Source organism: Anastrepha obliqua, chromosome 1, assembly GCF_027943255.1.
Source record: "Anastrepha obliqua isolate idAnaObli1 chromosome 1, idAnaObli1_1.0, whole genome shotgun sequence".
Taxonomy (NCBI): domain Eukaryota; kingdom Metazoa; phylum Arthropoda; class Insecta; order Diptera; family Tephritidae; genus Anastrepha; species Anastrepha obliqua.
In genome coordinates this window covers 82,161,094-82,181,888 of record NC_072892.1, presented here as the reverse complement: position 1 = coordinate 82,181,888, position 20,795 = coordinate 82,161,094, and the positions used below count along the sequence as shown (strand labels likewise).

Below are 20,795 nucleotides of genomic sequence, written 5' to 3'. Positions count from 1 at the left end.
TCTGCTTGAAACAGATTTTTTTGCAGTTTCAATTAACAACAAAGGTTCCTATTTTAAATTCTACAATATATAATAATATTATTTTATATTCTCTATTATGTTTTAATATTGATGTATACTCTCTTATCGACCAAAAGCGAAAAGGCAACAATCTAACTTTATTCAAAATTCGTGCGTTTATATAAACATCATTGTGTGCAAGTGAGAAAAACATATCCATGGGGAACTTTTCTACTTGACAGTTCGAAAATAAATTTAAAGTGTAAATAGTGAAAATTTTCGAATATAAATTCAAATGAAAGGCATACATTTTCTAAAATGAGTTTAAATTTTTGTGTTTAATTATCATTCAGCTCGCAGAAATCAAAATTTCCAGTGAACGGAGAAAGCGTGAGTCAACCGCTATAGTGCCATTCGACTTCACCGCTTATTTTGCCTTGGTCAATTGGGAACAAAAACGAAAAAACGAAACAACGAAACACAGCGAGTCACATCTGCGACGAGTGTCATTCGTACGCAGGTAACCCAGTGTATTCAGATTTCACCAGAAGAAAGTTATCCGAAACGTCATTAGTTTATTAAATGCCATTTTAGCAGGCGAAACATTTTTTCTTTTGCTTTTCAGAAAACTGTGAATCGAGTAAATCGGTTCGTGAGACTTTTGAAAAGTAGTTAAGACGGTAAAGTAAAGTTAAAGGCGGTATTGGTAAAAGGTATTGAACATTAAAAGCGAATTGGAAAAGCTTGTAGGCGAAAAAAGTGTATGTGTGAAAAAATTCGCCGAATTGGTAAAATTCCGGCTGTCAAAAATAAAAGAGACTGGAAGGCCATCTTGCTTGCGCACATAATTTCTCGATTGGTAGTTGAAGTTCCGCCAAAAGGAGTACTATCTGTGCTAGTCACACTACAGTTGGCCACGTAAGGGACAGATATTGAGTAGCTGCACCGCATAATCGACTTTGTAGCAGACGAGGACCGAAGCTAATCGAAACTGGTGCGTTTCGTCTTCGTGGTTGTTCGGTCTTATTGGTCGTGGTTGTTCGTGAAGACAAAAATTCAGTGCGATTGCTGCGAGAATTGAATTCGTCGTACTCGTGGGCTTTAAACGGCAAAGAAGGAAAAATTTTCTTTTTTTAATAGAAATTTAATTTTGTGCACTGCGGTCCACACACATTAAAATCAAATTTGAACAAAATGGCGTTAAAAAGAATTAATAAGGTATGTTTTGAAGTGTTTAAAATGGGCAAGGAAATAAAATGCATTTTAGGGCATGGTGCGAAACTTCTTTATGCAAGAAATAACGTGAAACGATGAGCCAGCAGAAGAAATGACGGGGAAGAATTGATCGAAAATGGGCGACGAAGCACCGACTGCGACTGCGATAGCAACGACCACGACATCTGATGTTCATTGTAACAATATAGTGCCAGGGAAATTAGAAAAAATGAGTTTAATTACTAACGTAAATTAAGTTATGCAGGAATATGACTGGACAAATACAATAAGAAGAATTATTGGCTAAATTCCCCGGTGAACGCGTTTGATGAAACTCGTTATAGGCTGATTGGCTGGTATGGACATCGTTGTAGTTAAAGTGTGCCTTTGTGCTCTGTGATGCCAAAATAATAATGATTTGCCGATTCCAAAGTGCAACTAAATTAGTATCCACAAGAGCAGTTTCTTATTAATTAACCGAATTTTGTACATGACCTTACATCCCGTTTGCGATCTTTTCGTGGTATTAATTTGTTCTCAGTGGTCTGGAATTGTTACCCAATTCAGTGGTATACATAGTAATTTATATGTGCTTTAACATAGAAATTCAATAAAAAATCCAGCAGATTCCTAACCTTACATTTGAATAGCTGGCACGATTTATAGATTCATAAATGACTCTTTCCAAATATTAAAACCACATAAAACTTCCATATATCTTACAATAAGTCATTTTTTGGTTTGCGATATAGTGTATCCAATGTTCTTTATATCCTTTCTTCCAGTCAGCCGTATAAAAAGTTGACAAAAAAGGAGACAAAAACCTTCGAGATAAATATGGAAACAAGGAGACGGTTCAAAAGCAGCGCTGCTCCGTTTCGCTGTTGGTACTTTCCATTTCTTTTCCGCACATGTATTTGCCGTAGGAATGACTTGGTTCACTCCATCAGCGACGACGCTTTTATCACAGCAATACGCTGTCAGCTGCTCAGTCTTTGGTATCAAATGCCAGATAAATGAATACTAATTGCAAACAAAGGTTTAATTTTAACGATTCCCTAAATAAATTTGTGGCAGGCTTATAGGTAGAAGTACACCGCTTAGTTGCCTACCATGTACATGTTTTTTTGGAATGTTATATATGTTTGCAACAATTGAGGAATCAACTATTTCTTAGTTTTGCAGTCTGCGTAGTCATTACGTTTAAGTTATCGCTTACTTCGACGTCAGCAGAGTTGATGGCTAATCGTCTCGGTGGTGCTCTGTGTTCGGCCACAGTCGTTTCCAACAGTGTTGCCTGTGCTGGGCGCCGGGTTGTGATAATTTTTATACACTTATGCATATTCGGGTAGCTTTTGCTGTTTACGTTGTCGCCAATTCGCTTGGCAGTCACATTTTTATGCTAGAGTTTGTCTTGTTCTGGTGCCTTATGTGACAAACTTTGTCGCACTTCTGGCTTTCTGTTTTTGGCTTAACCCTGTTTGCAGTTAACATAGTGCATTATTGTGGATCGTTTATTTTATATCGATGGTAAAGAGTACCTACTAAAGAAGCATATAAATTATATATTTATTAGCAAGCAAAGGTACGTTGGACGCGGTTGTAATTGTGGACAACTAATTGCATTTTTCATGTCTGCGTAAATACCAGTTAAATTTTAATTGGACCGTTTTGGTTTTTAGTTTCAATGCAACACTGTGTTTTCTCTTTATCCGTGCCGATTACTACAGTCGCTGCTTTTGCTTTGTTGCTTCTTCGTCCGCTAGTGAGTAAACGGCGACGTCTATGCTAGCTACGCGGCTACGCCGACGTCACCGTCATCGTCATGGCCATTGAATTTGTAAATGAAAATGAGAATTTAATTTTTTTTCGCATGTAGAAATCTGAATGAATCGTAAAGTGAAAATGATCAAATGTAAATCGTGCTAGGAGGCTTAAAAATTATCCTGACTTCGGTAAAGAGGGCAAACCTCTCAAAACAGGATAGTTTTAGTTGGCAATTGATCAACTTTCGATATTTGATGCAAACGACAGGGAACTAAAATATATTTTATATCATAAGCCATTAATATCGGGAAGTTTCTTGAATGAATTAATGCAATATTTTTTCAGGTATACTAAAAATTGTTTGGAAGATTATTTTACATGAATTTTAATTTAAAGTGAGTTTGAACGGTATAATCTAAACCGTTTTTTCTCTAGTTTGTTAATGAACGAAAAATTGTTATGTGCTCAAACCCATACTTTCATAATTCAAGAGTACTGCCAATTTTGGTACTAGAAAACTCAAGACGCCACACAAAAGCCATTACCTTAGTTTCGTTTTTATTGCCCACCGTATTTTTACTTCTCCCATTAATTGCATTTAAAGAGATGTACAATGGACAAAAAGTGAAAGAAATGCCACAGTCGAAATTTTTTGCCAACTGACCTGCTATTTTTGGTGCTTTAGTTACTTGGAGCTGCCGCTTTCAATTTTTGTGAGCGCCCAAATACAAACATTACATACTATTTCTTTTCTTTTATTCTTGTCATGATCGTCATTGTTTATTTATGTGTGTGTGCTTTTACTCACGTAAAAATATACGAAATAAGCAAAGCGTTGCTGTCTGTGCGGTACACGTCTCAGTCACCAGTAGCAAGTGATTGTCGTGATCCCCACCAACGTTCCGTTTGGAGCTGTATATGACTCATGAAACATATTCGGCAAGAGTATAATAGAAATTATTTTCTTTAAGAACTTTATTTGTGGCTCTTAAAATTTAAAATTTTTATTTATTGTTACAAACCTTAGAGGAACACAGCTGGAGTGACAGTATTTGCGTGTATAAATCTGACTCGAAAGCAAATGTATGGTTCGATGACTCTTACATATTGGGATCCGGCTTATCCCAACAGCAAAACATTAACTGCACCGGCTGTTGAAATCTGTTGCACTACCTTTACTGCTTTCATCAAAATACTTTTGATCTAATTAGATACTTCCACACGACTTTTTTGCCATCGGCGAAAGTGCAGCGCAACTCTAATATTGCGTTTACTTTACCTCGAATGTACCTGCACTTAATGTTGTCTTGCTAAGAGCCATAGCAGCTGTCATGGTGCAAAAATCATCTAAGCAAATCTTTTACTATTTTAGTTTTCTGAATTCCCCACGACTTGCTATAACTGTCCAATATCGTAGTTTTGTACGCGTCTGTTTTTGAGTGTTTTCCAAGATTATTGCCCATATTCAGCAAACGTTTGTCTGCTTTCCCGTTGCTAATTTATTTTTATATATACTTTTATAATATTATGTTTTTCTTGATTTCCTCAAAACATATTTACGTTGTCGTAGGCCTCTCGTTGTTGTTGCTATAGTCATTTGGCGATACACACGCGCTGTCTTGACTTCTGGTTGGATGTTGCTGCTTTTGCCTTGTCGTGGTGTGTTGTCGTCACAATGCCAAGGTATGTGGTTGATGCGCGTTGCCTAGGGAACTAACCTCACCTCTCTTTCTAATGAATGGCACACTCTGAAATTATCACAATTAAATTTTTGTCAATTTTTCTCGAATATGAATTCTGTTCATTCTTTGATTTTGAGGGAAAAAGTTGGAATACGGAGAGATCCTCATGTAGAAAATAATTAATAATTCAATTCAAAAATCTGTATGCAATAAATATTTCACACTTACAACGAAATAAAATATTCCCCAAAATTTTCTTAGAGATTTGGTTGTTGTGACAGTCCATGAAACGATTTCATACTTACCATATAACTTGCATATTCAGTTTCAATCATTTGACTTTTTATTTTATAACCCTTTACTACTACATCCACAACAATTTAGGCACATCTTGCTTGGTCTATGTTTTTAAAAGAATTATCCAAGCAAAAACCAGCAGTAAAACCTTAAATTTTAATTTCTTAACGCATGTATGTATGTATGTATATACATTTGTGTATATATGTATGTATATATGAATGTGATTGCGGCGCCTATAGGTTAGTGTCCAAGAAAATCACCGTTGCTGTCGTTCGCCTTCGTCTCTTGTTCCCAACATATTCGCCCAGCCAGAATTTGGAAAGGGCCAACGAACTTTATACTTTTTATTTCTTGCTTCACTCTTTATCTATATTATTATTATGATTATGTTGTTGGCATGAATGCGGAATTGCGTTGTCTGTGCTCCCACTTTACGCTCGGTTACCTGTGTATACTTTGGAAATATCTTTTTATAAATTTCACAATAAATTTAATTTTGATATCGGGTACTTTGTACTTGCGCTTGGTAAACATTTTGATATTACTATGGAAATGGATAATAATTTCGCACCTAGGTTCCCTTAAAATGCATTAAAATTTTTAAGTAAACGATATACAGAATTTTAATATTGGGTGTGATTTTCAGGAATTACAAGATCTGGGCAGAGATCCACCTGCACAATGTTCAGCTGGACCAGTTGGCGATGATTGTAAGTATAATACGTAAATACTTACATTTATATACATTTACACGATATATATTGGCTTTCATAAGGTAAAGTAAGTTTGTATACAAAATATTATTTGGATTAAGTACGTATGTATGTACATATGTGAATGATATAATGATCGATCCTGTAACATGATAATAGATAATCAGATATGTCTTCAGGTGGTTTTCATTCTTTATCACAGTGTATTAATGTACATCTTTTTAAGATTCCAACCATTTAATTGCGCTGATATTAAAGTTAGAACTATTTACGCTGCAGTTTGTTTACTTGTACAATGTATGATATATCATAGAGTAACTGCGCTTGTTCGAATTGCAATCACAACCACTGTGTTGCACGATTTTCTTGAAATATCACGTTCGATTTGGAATTTTCGAAATTTATGTTTGCCCACCACCCAACTGCTCAATATGCTAATTGCCAAAAATTCGGCATTCATTCTTTCCAATTTTGAATAGTAAATTACTGTCAATCGGGAAAAGGAAAATATTTATAGAAAACTCCATTATGTTGTTTTAGGATTCATCTTTACCTATCTATGCAAAATAAGTGCGGAACATCCGAAAAGCAACATTTGCAACAGGATAGAATACTAAGTGCTGTAATTCTTTCGGTTTCATTAAGTGCCTCGAAAAAGCCAATTTTCTTAAGCAGTTTATATACGCGCGTACTTATGCTCAAGGGTATTTTAATTTTGTACACATAACGCCTACCTCTCATAAAAGTGTAATTTTCAAAAACTATATTTCTCTGTTATAAATAGATAAAACCAAACTATTCACATTTAATACAAATATTGAACCCACAAAATAAGTAAATACCGCGCTAGTTAGTAAAATTTTGAAAAAAGGGCGGTGCCACCTCATTTAGACCCGACTCTATTATTTTATTATTGAGATCGGGTAAAAACCACACGCTCAATTTTATGTGTTAAGACCAAATTTCCTTTCAACCCACAGTGTTGGATTTTACAAATCTAGGGGAACTTAATTCCGTTTAATCGCATATTATTTGTCATGTATATTTTTGTGTATGAACAAAAAAAGATGTTTTAAATGGGTCGACCCGGCCCCGACTGTTTGCTTATCAAGCTTTTACATGACATTATCCTTACTTTCTTCCTTGCTATCCTTGATCTTGTCAGATTCACTTGTAAATGGGTTTTATGTAGCTTTTAGTAGTGATTTAGTTTCAGTGGAGAGTGAGTTAGTCCTTCGTGGCTGAGTTGTACTGTAGCTAGATAATTATTGGTCTGACGATATTACAAATCTATTCAGGAAATCTTTATTGGTGTTTTTTTTTTGTACTACAGCCAATACTTTCGCTACGTTCCTTTATTATTTCATATTGCCCGGTGCTCAATTTGGCATCAACTATGAGAGACGGGACCTGCTCCGGAGATATTTTTGGTTAAGGGGTTACATGGGTTTCGTTGGTTCAAAAAATCGATTTATTTTTTTTTTTGGCTTATTAACTTCTACAACATCTCAGGAATATTATCCTAAATTTTCAAGTCGATCCGAATAATAAATTCGGAGATATGTACATCCTTTGCAAGGTGTGCGCTCCAAGCCATTTTTATTGTTACTCAAAACTTTAAACGCGTTTTTCTCGGAACTGTGTTTTCAAAGTCGGTTGTCAAATGTTCTCGAAAACTACTCAACCGATTTTGATGAAATTTTACACAGGTGTTCGAAATACAATTTACTCGTGCTTAAACGAAGGATTTTGTTTTTTTTTTTTTCAACTACAACTATTTAAAAAAAAAAACAAAATGTCAAGCAAATTTGACCGAAATTTTCATTTTTTTTGGAAAAATGTCTGCCAAAATTTCAATTTTTACTTTTTTTTTCTTTCCTTCGTTCAATCACGAGTTTATGGTCTTAAGTTAAGCACTTATTTTTGTTTTTTCATTTTTGATGAGTCTGTCAGGAGTTACGCACATTTTTTTCGAGGGGTCACCGGAAATGACGTCACAATGGAGGAGTTTTAACTTTTGTTTTTTTTTTTTTTTTGAAAATTTCAGAAATTATTCTTTAAATATGTATCTATAAGACAGAAAAAGTTTGAATTAAATAAATAATTTTTTACGTAGAAACAAAAATATTGAAAATAGGCCTTTTTTTACCCGACGAAACCCATGTAACCCCTTAAGAAACCTCGAACAAACTTCGGCTTAGGGAACGCGCTAACTTACTGGTTTTGCCCAATCCAACTGTAAAAAATAATCACTTTTCCTATACTTGAAATTAAACAACATATCAATTTAATTCGTCGTTTTTCACCAAATATTTTGTAACTAGATAAATATTTTTAAATGTGTGTAATATAATCAGCTTTAGCTTTAACACTAGATTCACCTCACCAGCTGTTTAAATTTACCTATTTTTACGGAAAGCCGGAGTCAAAATGACTGGTCTTTAACCAAAGTGCTTAGCGAGGTTTTCAACTTTCACTTACCTTTAAAAGTGACAAAATAAGTTGAATAATACGAATTGTAATACATAAATAGATTTATGGATATTATCAATTAATAATAACATTATATAATTCATTCCATAGGTATGCAAATTCAATTTTCCAAATACGCAGACTGTTTCATTCGTTTCATTCATTTTGACATTTTCAGAGCCTGGTGATAACTATAAAAAACAAGTTTAGGCCACACGACCTGTATCAGAATCATGAGTTTCCCAGCATTCATATATTTTGTTCTATCAATTGTTGAGCTGCTCCAATGCATTTTCATCACTTAGAAACTGGGACCAGTAATTTTGACTTATACTGGTATAAATGTCAATAACAAAAATATATATTTACGAATATATATAAAATATTATGAACTACAGCTACAAAAGTCATGATATTATTACGCAAAGAAAATGTTACATGCAGCTAGAATTTTAAATTTAAATTGCAATACCAGTCATTTTGACCGGTCTGGTAAATCTAGTGTTAAGCTACCAACGTCTGTTGTATTGTAGTTGTAGTATCATAGAACATTCCCCGTACAATTTTGGACAATACTGCTGAAGTTACACGCGTTGGCCGAATATAAATCGGTGTCATACAATACCGATCGTGGAGCAAGTCACATTGGTGTAAACCATAAAATTCCACTGTCTTTACTTTGTAAGTTTTTTGGTTCGCTGCTTTTGTTCGTACAGATCTGAGAATCATTTTCATAAGATTTGGAAAAACGCGTTTGAAAGGAATTTGATGTCACCTTGATGTCACGAAATCAACTAAGTTCAGTAGTCAGGTCTTTTTTTATTTCGTCCCTCCACTTCATTTTGTGTCGCTCTTGGCCTCGTATTGGCACAGTATTGGCTTTGGCTCGCGCAATATTTTCTGTACTATCTCTTCTCCCGTGTGTGTAATTCTCTGCGACTTAATAAATTTCTCTAGCCCCGTATCAATTCCGAAATCTCGCCGTTATTTCTTCTCCTCCATTCGTTATTCTTCTTTACCGGTCCGGTTCATGTATTTTTCTCAGTACTCTTGTTTAGAATCGTATGAATGAAATTTTGGTTGATATAAATAAAAATTTTGTCATCCCAACCAGTACACCTCAGCACTCAGGCTTTATTGAGTTCAGCAATTCTTTTGATTTGTTTTATTAATACTAGCTGGGATAGCAAAATGATTGTGATTATGCGATAGCATTAACCCACATCTACACCTTATAAAGATTACATCAAAAGAGCTCTTGTAAAAACAGAAATGTTAGGTGGCGACCGCGAATTTCCGCTTTTAAAACATATCTGCCTTATCGAATTTCTTTGACAACTCAATGTTCATTTTATCACGCCTTTGGCATTAAAAACATAAATTTTTTTGTTTTGTACCAACATAACTTTTGCTTTTAAATTGTTTTTAGCTGAAGGTTATTTTACCAGTTCGTCGGTGACACATCGAAGAAATACCAATAATAATGGGTATTTTCTTGATTCCTTTGTCGGCAAAGTTAGAAAACAATTTATATAATAATAAACTATACTAAAATACGCAAGAGTACAAGAGTATCCACATTGTAATAATCACTAGCAACTGGCAAAGGGTTGCATTTGTTATGCAACAATTCACAACCTGGGAGTAAAACTGATTAATGGATGGTGTAAATCCTAGCCGCGCGGACATATGCCGGATATTACGAGTACATTCAAAAAATAAATGTCAATTATGGAAAAAATGCGTTTCAGCAAATTTCTGTTTTGTATTATAATTTTTAGTTTTCGAGCTCTTATATTGTACAGGTTTAGTGATAACTAAATAATAATTGCTGGAGATTCTTTAACAATAATGGCATACAAATGCGTAAGAAGGGGAGGAGGAGTTTTAATAAAACAAAAATTATAAAATTATTACCAGAACCGATTATCACGACTCACTACAATAGCTTCTTCTGCAACCTGTCTGCCCAATACTCATTTTAGCAACTTTCCTCAAAAAAGGTTATAATTTATTTATTTATTTAGTTAGCTATTCAGTCCACGTGTGATTTATTGTACTAGTTAGGATTAATAACTAAAAACTGTGAATAATGTGAATTTAAATTTTCTAATTGAATTAAAATTGATTAATTTAGAATTAACGTTAAAATACGAATATAAAAGTCTAGGACCTCCAAGTATATAAGAAAGGGGCATTTTTTGTACTTGTTTATTTTTATACGTATATAAACTTATTTTAAGTTTTTGCCTACTTTTCTTTGCTTACTTGTATGCAAATAGAAATAACAAAAAGATTAATTGTTTACCTTTCCCTCTGAAATGTGATTTTATCAATTCAATGTGACTGTTATTGCATTTACGCGTGCATAAATATGGATAGTTTTTATTGAGTACCAGTTTTTAATTGAAATTATTGAAAGGTGACTCATGTTTGCATTATTAGTTAATAGTTCATTGAAGAACTTCCCATTACGTTTTCGTGAGAATAAAAAAAATATACTGGCGAATACATAATTGCTTAAACATATTCATATTTTATGTATATTTTTTTGTTTAACAAAAAAAGGTATTCATTATCCATCGCATAAAAGATTAAAATGTATTTTACACCACTACTACCATATGGTACATACATATAATACATGTTGGGCACAACAAACTTAAAACAATGCAGAAATACTGTAGCTTGTGTACACTCTTGAATCTCCATGCGAGCGACGCGAACCAACCAATCAACCCACCAACAATCATCTGCTGCAATGTGGTTTGGTAGTCGACAATCACAGTACATATATGACAAGTATAACGTCGCTGCCTTCACCAGCGATGTTTTGCGAAACTCCACGCCACTGCACCACACTTCAGCAGTAAAGCTCTGTTGTGTCGGTGGCAATGAGTCTTTCGCCTATTACGGGTGGGTGTTGGTTGCAGCTGCAGAAATTCAGAAATGCTCACTGTAGCAGCGGTAAATGCAATAGCAGCGACGCTGGCAGTGAAGCCAGAGTAAGCAGCAGAGCAACCGCAATGAATTGAGCGTAACTTTGTTTAGTTTATCCCTGGCAAGTGGGGTATGGATTGGTGTGTTGATGGCTGTATGGGGGATGGATGTAATATATTGGGGTGTGTCGACAGTAACTTGATGTTGTATTTTCTACGCTTGATAGTTGGTTTTGTGGGGAATGCTGCCCGTTTTGTCTACTGCGAGACAACTCAAAGGGAGAATTTCGAAATGAGTGTTTATACACCTGAATAAAATTGTGGCAATACTTTGCTGTGATTACTACTACTACTACTGCCAGATACCATTTTCGATGCCAAGGTTTCTCTTGCATCCAAATTTTTTTATTTGAATCGGTGTGGCTTTTAAAGGACAATACGCACCAAATGAACGGAATTGCTAACACGCAACTTACTCTATATACAAAACCGATATCTTTCCTCTAATAAGCGTTCCCTTTCTCATTTTGAATGCATAAATGCTTTATAGGAGGTATATCGAAGCTAGGTCCTATACACATACACAGTATATGCGTGAATAGTATGTTTGTTAAGTGTAAGAGGTAGTTTTTAGCTTGTATTATTTTCTGTAGTACATAATACAGTTGCGGCAATAATGCGGCCGCCGTAGCCGAATGGGTGGGTGCGTGACAACCACGTTGGTTCGAATCTCGGTGAAACCAAAATTAATTAAAACATTTTTCTAATAGCGGTCGCCGCTCGGCAGGCAATAGCAAACCTCCGAGTGTATTTCTGTCATGAAAAAGCTTCTCATAAAATAATATCTGCCGTTCGGAGTCGGCTTGAAACTGTAGGTCCCTCCATTTGTGGAACAACATCAAGACGCACACCACAAATAGGAGGAGGAGCTCTGCCAAACACCCAAAAAGGGTGTACGCGCCAATTATATATATATATATATATATGTTATACATACAATACAGTTAGGAAGTTTACCTTTATTTTGCTCGTATATGTATGATATTGCATGCTTTTAATAGAAACTAATCACTTTTCTCTATTTTCTATTTCAGTATTTCACTGGCAAGCAACAATAATGGGACCGGTAAGAAGTTCTATATGGCAAACGGTTCTTGCTCATTGACGATACATTGTTTTGTTTTTATTGACTTTTCTTTTTGATATAATTTATTTTTGTTGCATTCTTTTTGTTTCACTTGGCACTCAACAACTAAGGAACGAATGTAAGATCAAACATGAAATACAATTCGCGAACAAAAAATTGTATCTATTAGCTGCCAACTTTTAAAGATGTTGCTTGGAAAATTGAATTATAATTTGAGGTGTACGCTTGTTAGTTTCAATAAATAGGTAGATGAGGAGTGCCTGCATGCTAAAAGGAAATTTCTATATCTAGTTCACTCTGATTTTAAGATGAAAACTGTGTTAATTGTACGAGTATGTCTGTGATTTACTCTGTGCCAATGTGTTTACTACTTAAATTCAGTTAAAACTCGCTAGAAGTTGTCCCTAAATAGTCACTTTATGGTGCAAAGCTTGGCCAATAGAACTTTGACGGGTTAAATCGAATTTAATTTCAACCTGGTAAGCTACAATGCCTGTTTTGTATCGCATTCTATGCCTGTTTTGTAGAACGATTTATCTTTGTCCTCATAATACGCTTCAGTTTTAGCGATAACTTCCTCATTTGATTGAAATTTCATTCCCCGCAGCATGTTTTTGAGATATGAAAACAACGGTCGCTGGGGGCCATATCTGGACTATACGGTGGGTGGGGAATCAATTCGAAACGTAATTTGTTCAATTTGCAATGTCTTGGTGAAAGAGGATTTTTTTCTTCTTCATATGGGGTCGTTTTTCTGCGATTTTCTCCTTTAATTGTTCCAATAATTCACAGGAATAATCAGAATTAATTGTTTCGCCATTTTCCAAATAAAAATGAAAATTATACCATGCGAATCCCAAAACACGGACGCCATAATCTTTCCAGTTGACCGTTGCGTCTTTGGTCGTTTTGGACGGATTTCACCGGGTCCAGTCGACTCAGATGACTGCCGTTTCAACTCTGGTGTGTAGTGGTGCAAAAAGCTTTGTAACTTTCTAAATAATAAACCGAATGTCTTGAAATTTTGACAGTATACCTTTAGAGGTTAGCACTATTAAATAACAAAATCGATAAGCTATTAATGGCGCTATATCGAGGTCAGGCCTGGGACTTATTGGCCGATGCGTTAGGCATATCCTTTTCACAACACGCGTTGTGCAATTTGATAGTTTTTTGAGAAATTTAGAAAGCGTACCTGTTTTTACCAAATACCGGACCAGGCTTAAAGAAACATACCTCTCCAAAGAAACAACAGAAGATTTTCCAGTTCCTCTCTGAGCGGCCTGCTTATGGTAGAACGGAATGTCAACCCTTGGCAAACCACTGTTCGCAAGTCTCAAACAACTGTCTCGCTTAGACGTCAACAGCCTAATAAGGTTCTTAAACCGCACAGACTGTCTACAGGCACGCAGTAATATAACCCTTAAATAAGTTGGTAGCTCGGATGTGGCAACAAAATGGTGCGGAAGCGCTAATTGGATTTTGTATGAATCGCCACTTTAACCAACCAAGGCAAATTCAGAACGGAATTGGGCAAACGTAATATTCACGGATGAATCCTCCTTTTGAGCGAATAGTTGCATCTGTCGGTCCTTGGGGTACTGCTGATAGTCGACTACTTCAGCGAACTGTTATGCACCCAGTTAAGATTCTTGTTTGGTACTGCTTCTTCGAAAAAAAGTTTTGATGAATAAAATTTACGAAAAAGCATTATTACCGTCAGCTGCGAAAATGTTTTGAAGAACTAGCTAATCTTGTATTTTACAAGAAGACAGCGATCCCGAGCATTGAAACTGGAAGTGGGGGATTGAAATGGGATTGAACTGTTGGAGTCTGCCCTGTCGTCGCCTGTCCCTGCAAAGTCGTCTGATGTCGACCCTATTGAAAATGTTTGGGTAATAATTAAGCAAAAACTCAAAGCAAGAGAAATACAACTATCAAGTCAAATTTGGGTGATTTGGAGGTGACTACCTCTATAATTTACGCAGAAACACAAAGTATAACACAAAGCACGATCGAGGGTGTGAGGTTATTTTTTGTTTTTTTTTTTAGGTTAAAATTAAAATGCCAGAAACATCTTCAAAGGCGCCGATACACCAGTGGTATGTGGGACATGCTACTACTAACACTATAATATTCCTCCTCCTCGGCTGAGGGAATGTTTTTATTGCTATATCAACATAAACAACAACAACAATTCCCACTGTTGTAGCAGCATAAACATTCCCCATACTTACATACGGGAAATGCTGCTGGGGTGACAGTCCTTGGCCGGATATAAATCCGGGTCGTTTCGGTAACGTAAAACCGACTGTCGTGGAAACGCATGTATGGGTTTCTCATCGTCCTGTCCAGAAGCAGTTCATCTTCATGTTATACTTGCAACTATAGCTGCTGTGCTCCCATTCAATGAATTGAAAACGTAGCATGACGAAGCCATTAAAGCTAATGGTGGTTAACTATACGTTTTATTGAATTTATTGCGTACAACAAATATTAGTTTGTTAGAATCGCTTTGGTTGTTGTTGTAGCAGCAAAACATTCCCCTTACATGTACGGGAGTGCTGCTGGAGTGACAGTCCTTGGCCGAATATATAGTAAATCCGGGTGGTTCCAGTAACGTAAAAACCGACTGTCGGGAGGGAACGACTGGAAGGTTGGCATTTTCTGTAATGACACTTCTGTGAAGTCGTATTGAGGAATGACCTGAGACCGAGAGTTCTGTGTTGTGGGCAATTTCATGTAGACGGAACTTTCGCACTAAGCCTGCCATATCAATATGGGTGCCATGGAGGTGAAAAAAATCGCATTGGTCAAATAGTTTCCAAGTTATAACGTTCACGCTTCTATTAGACAGGCTGTAAAAGATAAAACGACTTTTCTCACAAGTAATTTAGCGACTAAAAAAATATCAGGTCAGTCCATAAGTTCGTGCGTTTTTTAAAGGTGGTCTTAAAATTAAGAAAAAAGATGCTTAAAGTATTTATTAATCAATAATATATTTTCCTTCATTATTTACAATGTCTTCCCAATGTTAAGGCAAATTTTTAATTCTCTGCTCAAAAAATTTTTTCCTTGGAGCCAAAATATGCTTCGATATCCCTTTTTATAGCTTCTTTTGAGGAGTAGTTCTTGTTATTCATATGAGATTGAAGTCCGCGGAAAAGGTGATAATCACAAGGTGCAATATCCTGAGAGTATGGTCGATGCGGCATTAGGTCCCTTCCGAGCTCGTTCAGCTTGCCTAATGTTTGCCTTGCGGTATGAGGTCTTGCGTTGTCGTGGTGAAACAAAACTTAGCGTCTATTCACTAAAAACGGTGGATTTTTGTTAAGTGCCTCATTCAGGTTTGATATCTGATGGGAATAATAATCAGCAGTTATCGTCTGGTTTGGTTCCAGAAGTTCATAATAAAAAATACCGGTCATATCCCACCAAATAGACAGGAGAATCTTCTTGGGGTAAAGGCCATCTCTAGGGGTCGGTTCTGGTGTTTCATCTTTATCTAACCATTTGCGAACAGGATTATTGTAAAGGACCCATTTTTCAACACCAGTAACGATACGGTTCAAAAAACTCTTATTTTCAAACCATTGCAGCAGCTGAGAACACACATTCACTCTCTGCTAAAGGTTGGCGACGGAAAGTCTATGCGGAACCCATTTTCCCAGATTTTAAACCTTTCCCAACTGAACCAGGTGCTTGTGAACTGTTCCATGCGATGAATTTAACCTCTGAGCTATCATATCGACTGTCAAATTTGGCTCAGCTTCCACGAGTTCGAGCGAGGCGTCAGAGTTAAAGACTTCAGGACGACCAGCGCGCGGGGCATCCTCCACGTCGCAGTTACCACTTCGTAATTTTGAAAACTACTTTTGCGCAGTCCTTACACTCACGGTATTCTCTCCGTGAACAGTGCTTATTTCTGCAGCAACAGTTGTTGCATTTTTACTACTTTTATAAAAAAAAAAAACAAAATATGCCTCTTATACGCGTTCGAAGATTCCGTTTTATTTTTTAACAACATCTGCTTCTATCCGCGATTAAAATCACTTGTTGAATGCACAATATATCAAGAAAATTATATTCCGCGAATAATTTTTTGTATGCAAAAATCGTACAAAAGTGAAATTATGGGTAAAATACGCACGACTTATGGACTGACCTGATATGAATCCGGTGAGAATAAAACTTATTAATTCAAATAATTTAATTTGTTTATTGTATTATAGACCTTTTTAAGGTAGGAATTAGCTTATGCAAAACTTTGTCGAGCTGTCGATTGCATCGTTGCATCTTCTTCTTCTTGATTAGCGGGATAACCGCTTACGACATTTTGGACGAGTTTAACAAGCGTTTCTGTAGTTTCTCGTGCTAACCGGCATCAGTTGGAAACACCAAGTGATCGTTCCAACATAGAGGAGGCCTTCCTCTTCTTCTACAGGGTTGGCCATATTAAACTGACCCATGTGATTATTAAAAAAATATGGAAAAAGAAACATTTTTTTGTGTTTCATTGTGAAAAACATTTAATTTAGTTCAAGGAGATTCGTTTACATCACTTTTTGAATATGATATCGCGCAAGTGGTCGCCCTTAGCACGTATTTGGATATGTACAGGGTTGGCCATCTTAAACTGACCCATGTGATTATTAAAAAAATATGGAAAAAGAAACATTTTTAAAACCACACTGATAAAGTCCCATTAGTTGGTTGATGGTGGGCTTCAGCCTTTCACAAAATATCGCCGCCATTTTTGGAATTGATCAAGCGGCAGTCCGTCGGCTCCCGCGGCTTTGTCGTTCTTTAGCCGCATTATCGCTTTTTTCACCTCATCATGGTCGGGCAGTGGAACGACAGTCCCGTCGTAACGATTGGGGTATCGGGATATTCACATTCTCTGTGATATGCGCAGTGGTCACTATTTAGCAGGTCGCGGCTGAAGTCTGAAAACGGAGAATTTGGCTACTTTCAGGCGTTGTGGGCGTTTCAAACTTCGCTTGATGAGGTATTTCATACCGTTGAACTAATTTATGTTTTGAGGCATAACCAGTATGCTGTAACGCCTGAAAGGAGGGGGTGGGACTTTTTTTATGGGGAGCTTTCCGTTTCCGCGTAAAATGCAAGTGTTATTGAATTAAATAGTTGTCGATGCATGTAAAATAAGAAACGCTAAGGTTTTGTTAGATGTACTATAAGAAAAAGAAAAATTTCAAAGGAAACGCTTCGTTTTTTTCAAAAAAATATCTCAAAAGAAGAAGTTTCCTAAAACCAAATAATTTTTGGAAAGCAAAACCATATCAATGATATGAGTCTTTTTTAATCTGAGCCTTGACTTACATACATATATTCGTTTTTAACGAAATGAATTTTAATTGCATTTTACAGCATTATTAAGCTTTTTTATTTTTTTAAGTCACTTGCAGGTTTCAAAACTTTCTTTGCGTCGAAATTCTATCAATCCTTATATCTTTGTTAATTCTTTCACTTTCCATACAATTTTGCTCGATAAATCTTTTACTTTCGTCTAGCAGCGAACTCTTATCAAATATTGAGTCTAACTCAACAAGATGAGAACGTTCACCTCATTTGTAGATAGGGTTTCGCTAAAATACATTCAACAAAATTGCTTAACCTTTGAACATTTAAAAAATTATCACTGTAAAAATCGAAACAATAAATATTTTCTACTCACTTTTCTCCCAACATTTTTCAAGCGTCGAAAGCGCAGCGTAAATTTCTTTGATGCAAATGATAAGTGACGTTTGATTGAAAATGACATTTTAGAATATTTGACATTTGCAATGCTCCAATATTTTCATTTCCGAATATTCTGTGTGTATTGCAAAGAAGTTTGCGCATCTTGATGCTTTTCAATCTCTTCATGAGCAGGAAGATATATCTGGAAGCAACACCAAACAGCTAAAAATGTTTGTCCTAAATTTTTGATGTTGCCTTTAAACATATCTTCCTATTTCGGGAGGAATTTTGTCTTAAATATTCCGTTACCAATCACGCGCGGGCGATGTTGGACTAAGTCTGTTTAGCTTAGCGAATTTGATTAAATTGGCAGATGTGAATGAGGCCGAAATTTTTCTGTTGTTGCAGCTTTAATAAGCACTGCGTAGGTAGTAGGTACACCACTAAGTGGTCTAGTCATCTGGTCATCGAAGGTCCAGGAAATGTGGTGTTTCGACGGGGTCAAATCGTAAGGGCCGGGATGCTAGTTGAGGGTGTTTGAGTGGGCATATAAAGAGTGTTCGGAATTAAGTTATGTGTCTGTTGCTCTATACTTCCTCTCTTATAGATTTTTATAATTTGAAAATTACAATTAAAAAATTAAAATTAGAATACAAAATTTGAAAGAGAAAAGGAAGGACAAACAGTTTGGTCGTATTAATGTTGGTAAAGTTTAATAATTTTTAAGTTTGTGGTACGTTAGTAAGGCGAATCTGATTAAGTTGGCAGAGGCGAATTGGCCCGAATTTTTCTAATACTTAACACTAAACCTACCGGTATTTTATGTATTCCTATTCCTACCAAAGTGGGTCAAATGACCCGTCTTTAAAAATATTATATAGATATATTATTAAGATTACATATATTTCTCGGTAAAACAATTAGAAAGAGAAGAGTAGATCTTGAAAAATACATTCGATTCATTTTTTAATAAAAGTCGTGAAGGCAAACGACGATTTAATAATGTTATTTCTAAGAACTTCTGACAAAAAGTTTAAAATGGGTCATTTGACCCGTCCATGGTAGGCTTAGTGCTAAGTGTTGTTCCATCTTCCCTTTTTGTCAATAGCACAATTCAAATATATTTCGAAAAATTACGACGTTATATTCATTACGATTTTCTTTCATTCATTATCTTTACCTAATTGTGCCGAGAATTTTTTGATTGAATGGCGTATGAATTTGAATCTCATATTATATTTTCTCTTTTCTCTATTTCAGCCTGACAGCCCGTACCAAGGTGGCGTGTTTTTCTTAACAATTCATTTTCCAACAGATTATCCCTTCAAACCGCCTAAAGTGGCTTTTACAACGCGTATATACCATCCAAACATTAACAGTAACGGATCGATTTGTCTCGACATTTTAAGATCTCAATGGTCGCCAGCATTAACTATTTCAAAAGGTAGAACTTTGGTTTGATTTATTTTGAGATAATTGGAATGAATAATAACGAATTTTTTATATTTGTACTTCTCTTGCAGTTTTACTATCAATTTGCTCTCTTCTCTGTGATCCCAATCCAGACGATCCTCTTGTACCAGAGATTGCAAGAATATATAAAACCGATCGGGAAAAATATAATGAATTGGCACGGGAGTGGACTAGAAAGTATGCTATGTGATGCGTTCCAGTTTGTACTATCGATCCGTCAACTAGTAACAGCAACAACAGCAACCAGAATGGCACCAGAAATAAGGATTGCTATAACATCATCAACAACAACATAAAAAACACAATGAAAACAACAGCAACAAAAATAGCATAGCGCTCTAATAAAGCAAGGGGTTAAATATAGCAGAAACAACAACAACAGCAACCAACCACAATGTGAAAAATTTTTCTTCAGCAAAAAAATATGAAAAATATATTTAAAAAAAAAAAAACAATAAAACTGCATTAATTCAAAGTAAGCAAGAATTATGCGCAAACAAGAAAAACACAGAGAGCAAAAAAAATCTGCAGATAAATAAAGAAAAGGAATAAAATTACAAATTGATTCATAAAATACAACAACAAAACACATAAATCAACTTACTTATTATTATTACATTTATAATTAATTAATTATTATAAATTATAATTATATTCTTCAGAAGAAAAAATTAAACAAAAGAAAAATCAGATATAAACCAATAAAATAAAATAAAAATATGGGAGAATATAACATTAAGAACTACGCAGGAGAGGCAAAAAGCGACAAAAAAGTTTAGATGAAGCGTAAAGTGTGAGTTGAATAGATTAGACTGATTTACGAGAAACGACTCGTTGAGATGCAGCTCAGCGCGGCTTTTGCAAAGGCATGGTATTGAAAATATATACGATTGTATGCGGCGTTTATGCGTACATGAAGTTATGTACATATGTGCGCTGTATGATGGCTACGAAATGATATGCAATTTTTTGTTTTTTGTTTTTCAAAACTGAAATTTGGCGACGACATTCAATGTAACACAGACAGTGAAGTGCTGGCAAGAACAGCTGTGGTTACGCCAGAAAAATGCCCTTTTACTAAATATTTGCAAATTTTTTGCCCAGCAAAATACGTCGCCCATCATACTACACACATTCACATATTTGCGAAGGACGTAAAAGAAATATTTAGAAATAATAAGGTGATGATGGACGATCCACTCGTTCCTTCACGTGCTTCGCACTCGATTAGGGGTTCTATATTAAGCAAAGCGTCATTGGTGTAATCCTATGCATTATCAAAAAAACAAAAAGTTTAAAAAGAAAACGTAGTATAATTTGTATAATTTTTCTGCATAAGATCTTCTACTTCTACAAACAAATAATTGTGTGCTTACGACAAGAGCGT

At 35.5% G+C, this 20,795-nt stretch overlaps 1 protein-coding gene across 1 annotated transcript; it reads left to right on the top strand.

Moving 5' to 3' along the window:
- Positions 1-329: 329 nt before the first annotated feature.
- LOC129246140 (ubiquitin-conjugating enzyme E2-17 kDa) lies at positions 330-20,003 on the top strand. Its single transcript, XM_054884712.1, has 6 exons — positions 330-520; positions 626-1,218; positions 5,611-5,674; positions 12,183-12,214; positions 19,196-19,379; positions 19,459-20,003. Exons 2-6 carry the CDS (start codon positions 1,195-1,197, stop codon positions 19,596-19,598), a joined length of 444 nt encoding a protein of 147 aa, XP_054740687.1. The 5' UTR covers positions 330-520; positions 626-1,194; the 3' UTR covers positions 19,599-20,003.
- The last annotated feature ends 792 nt before the right edge of the window (positions 20,004-20,795 follow it).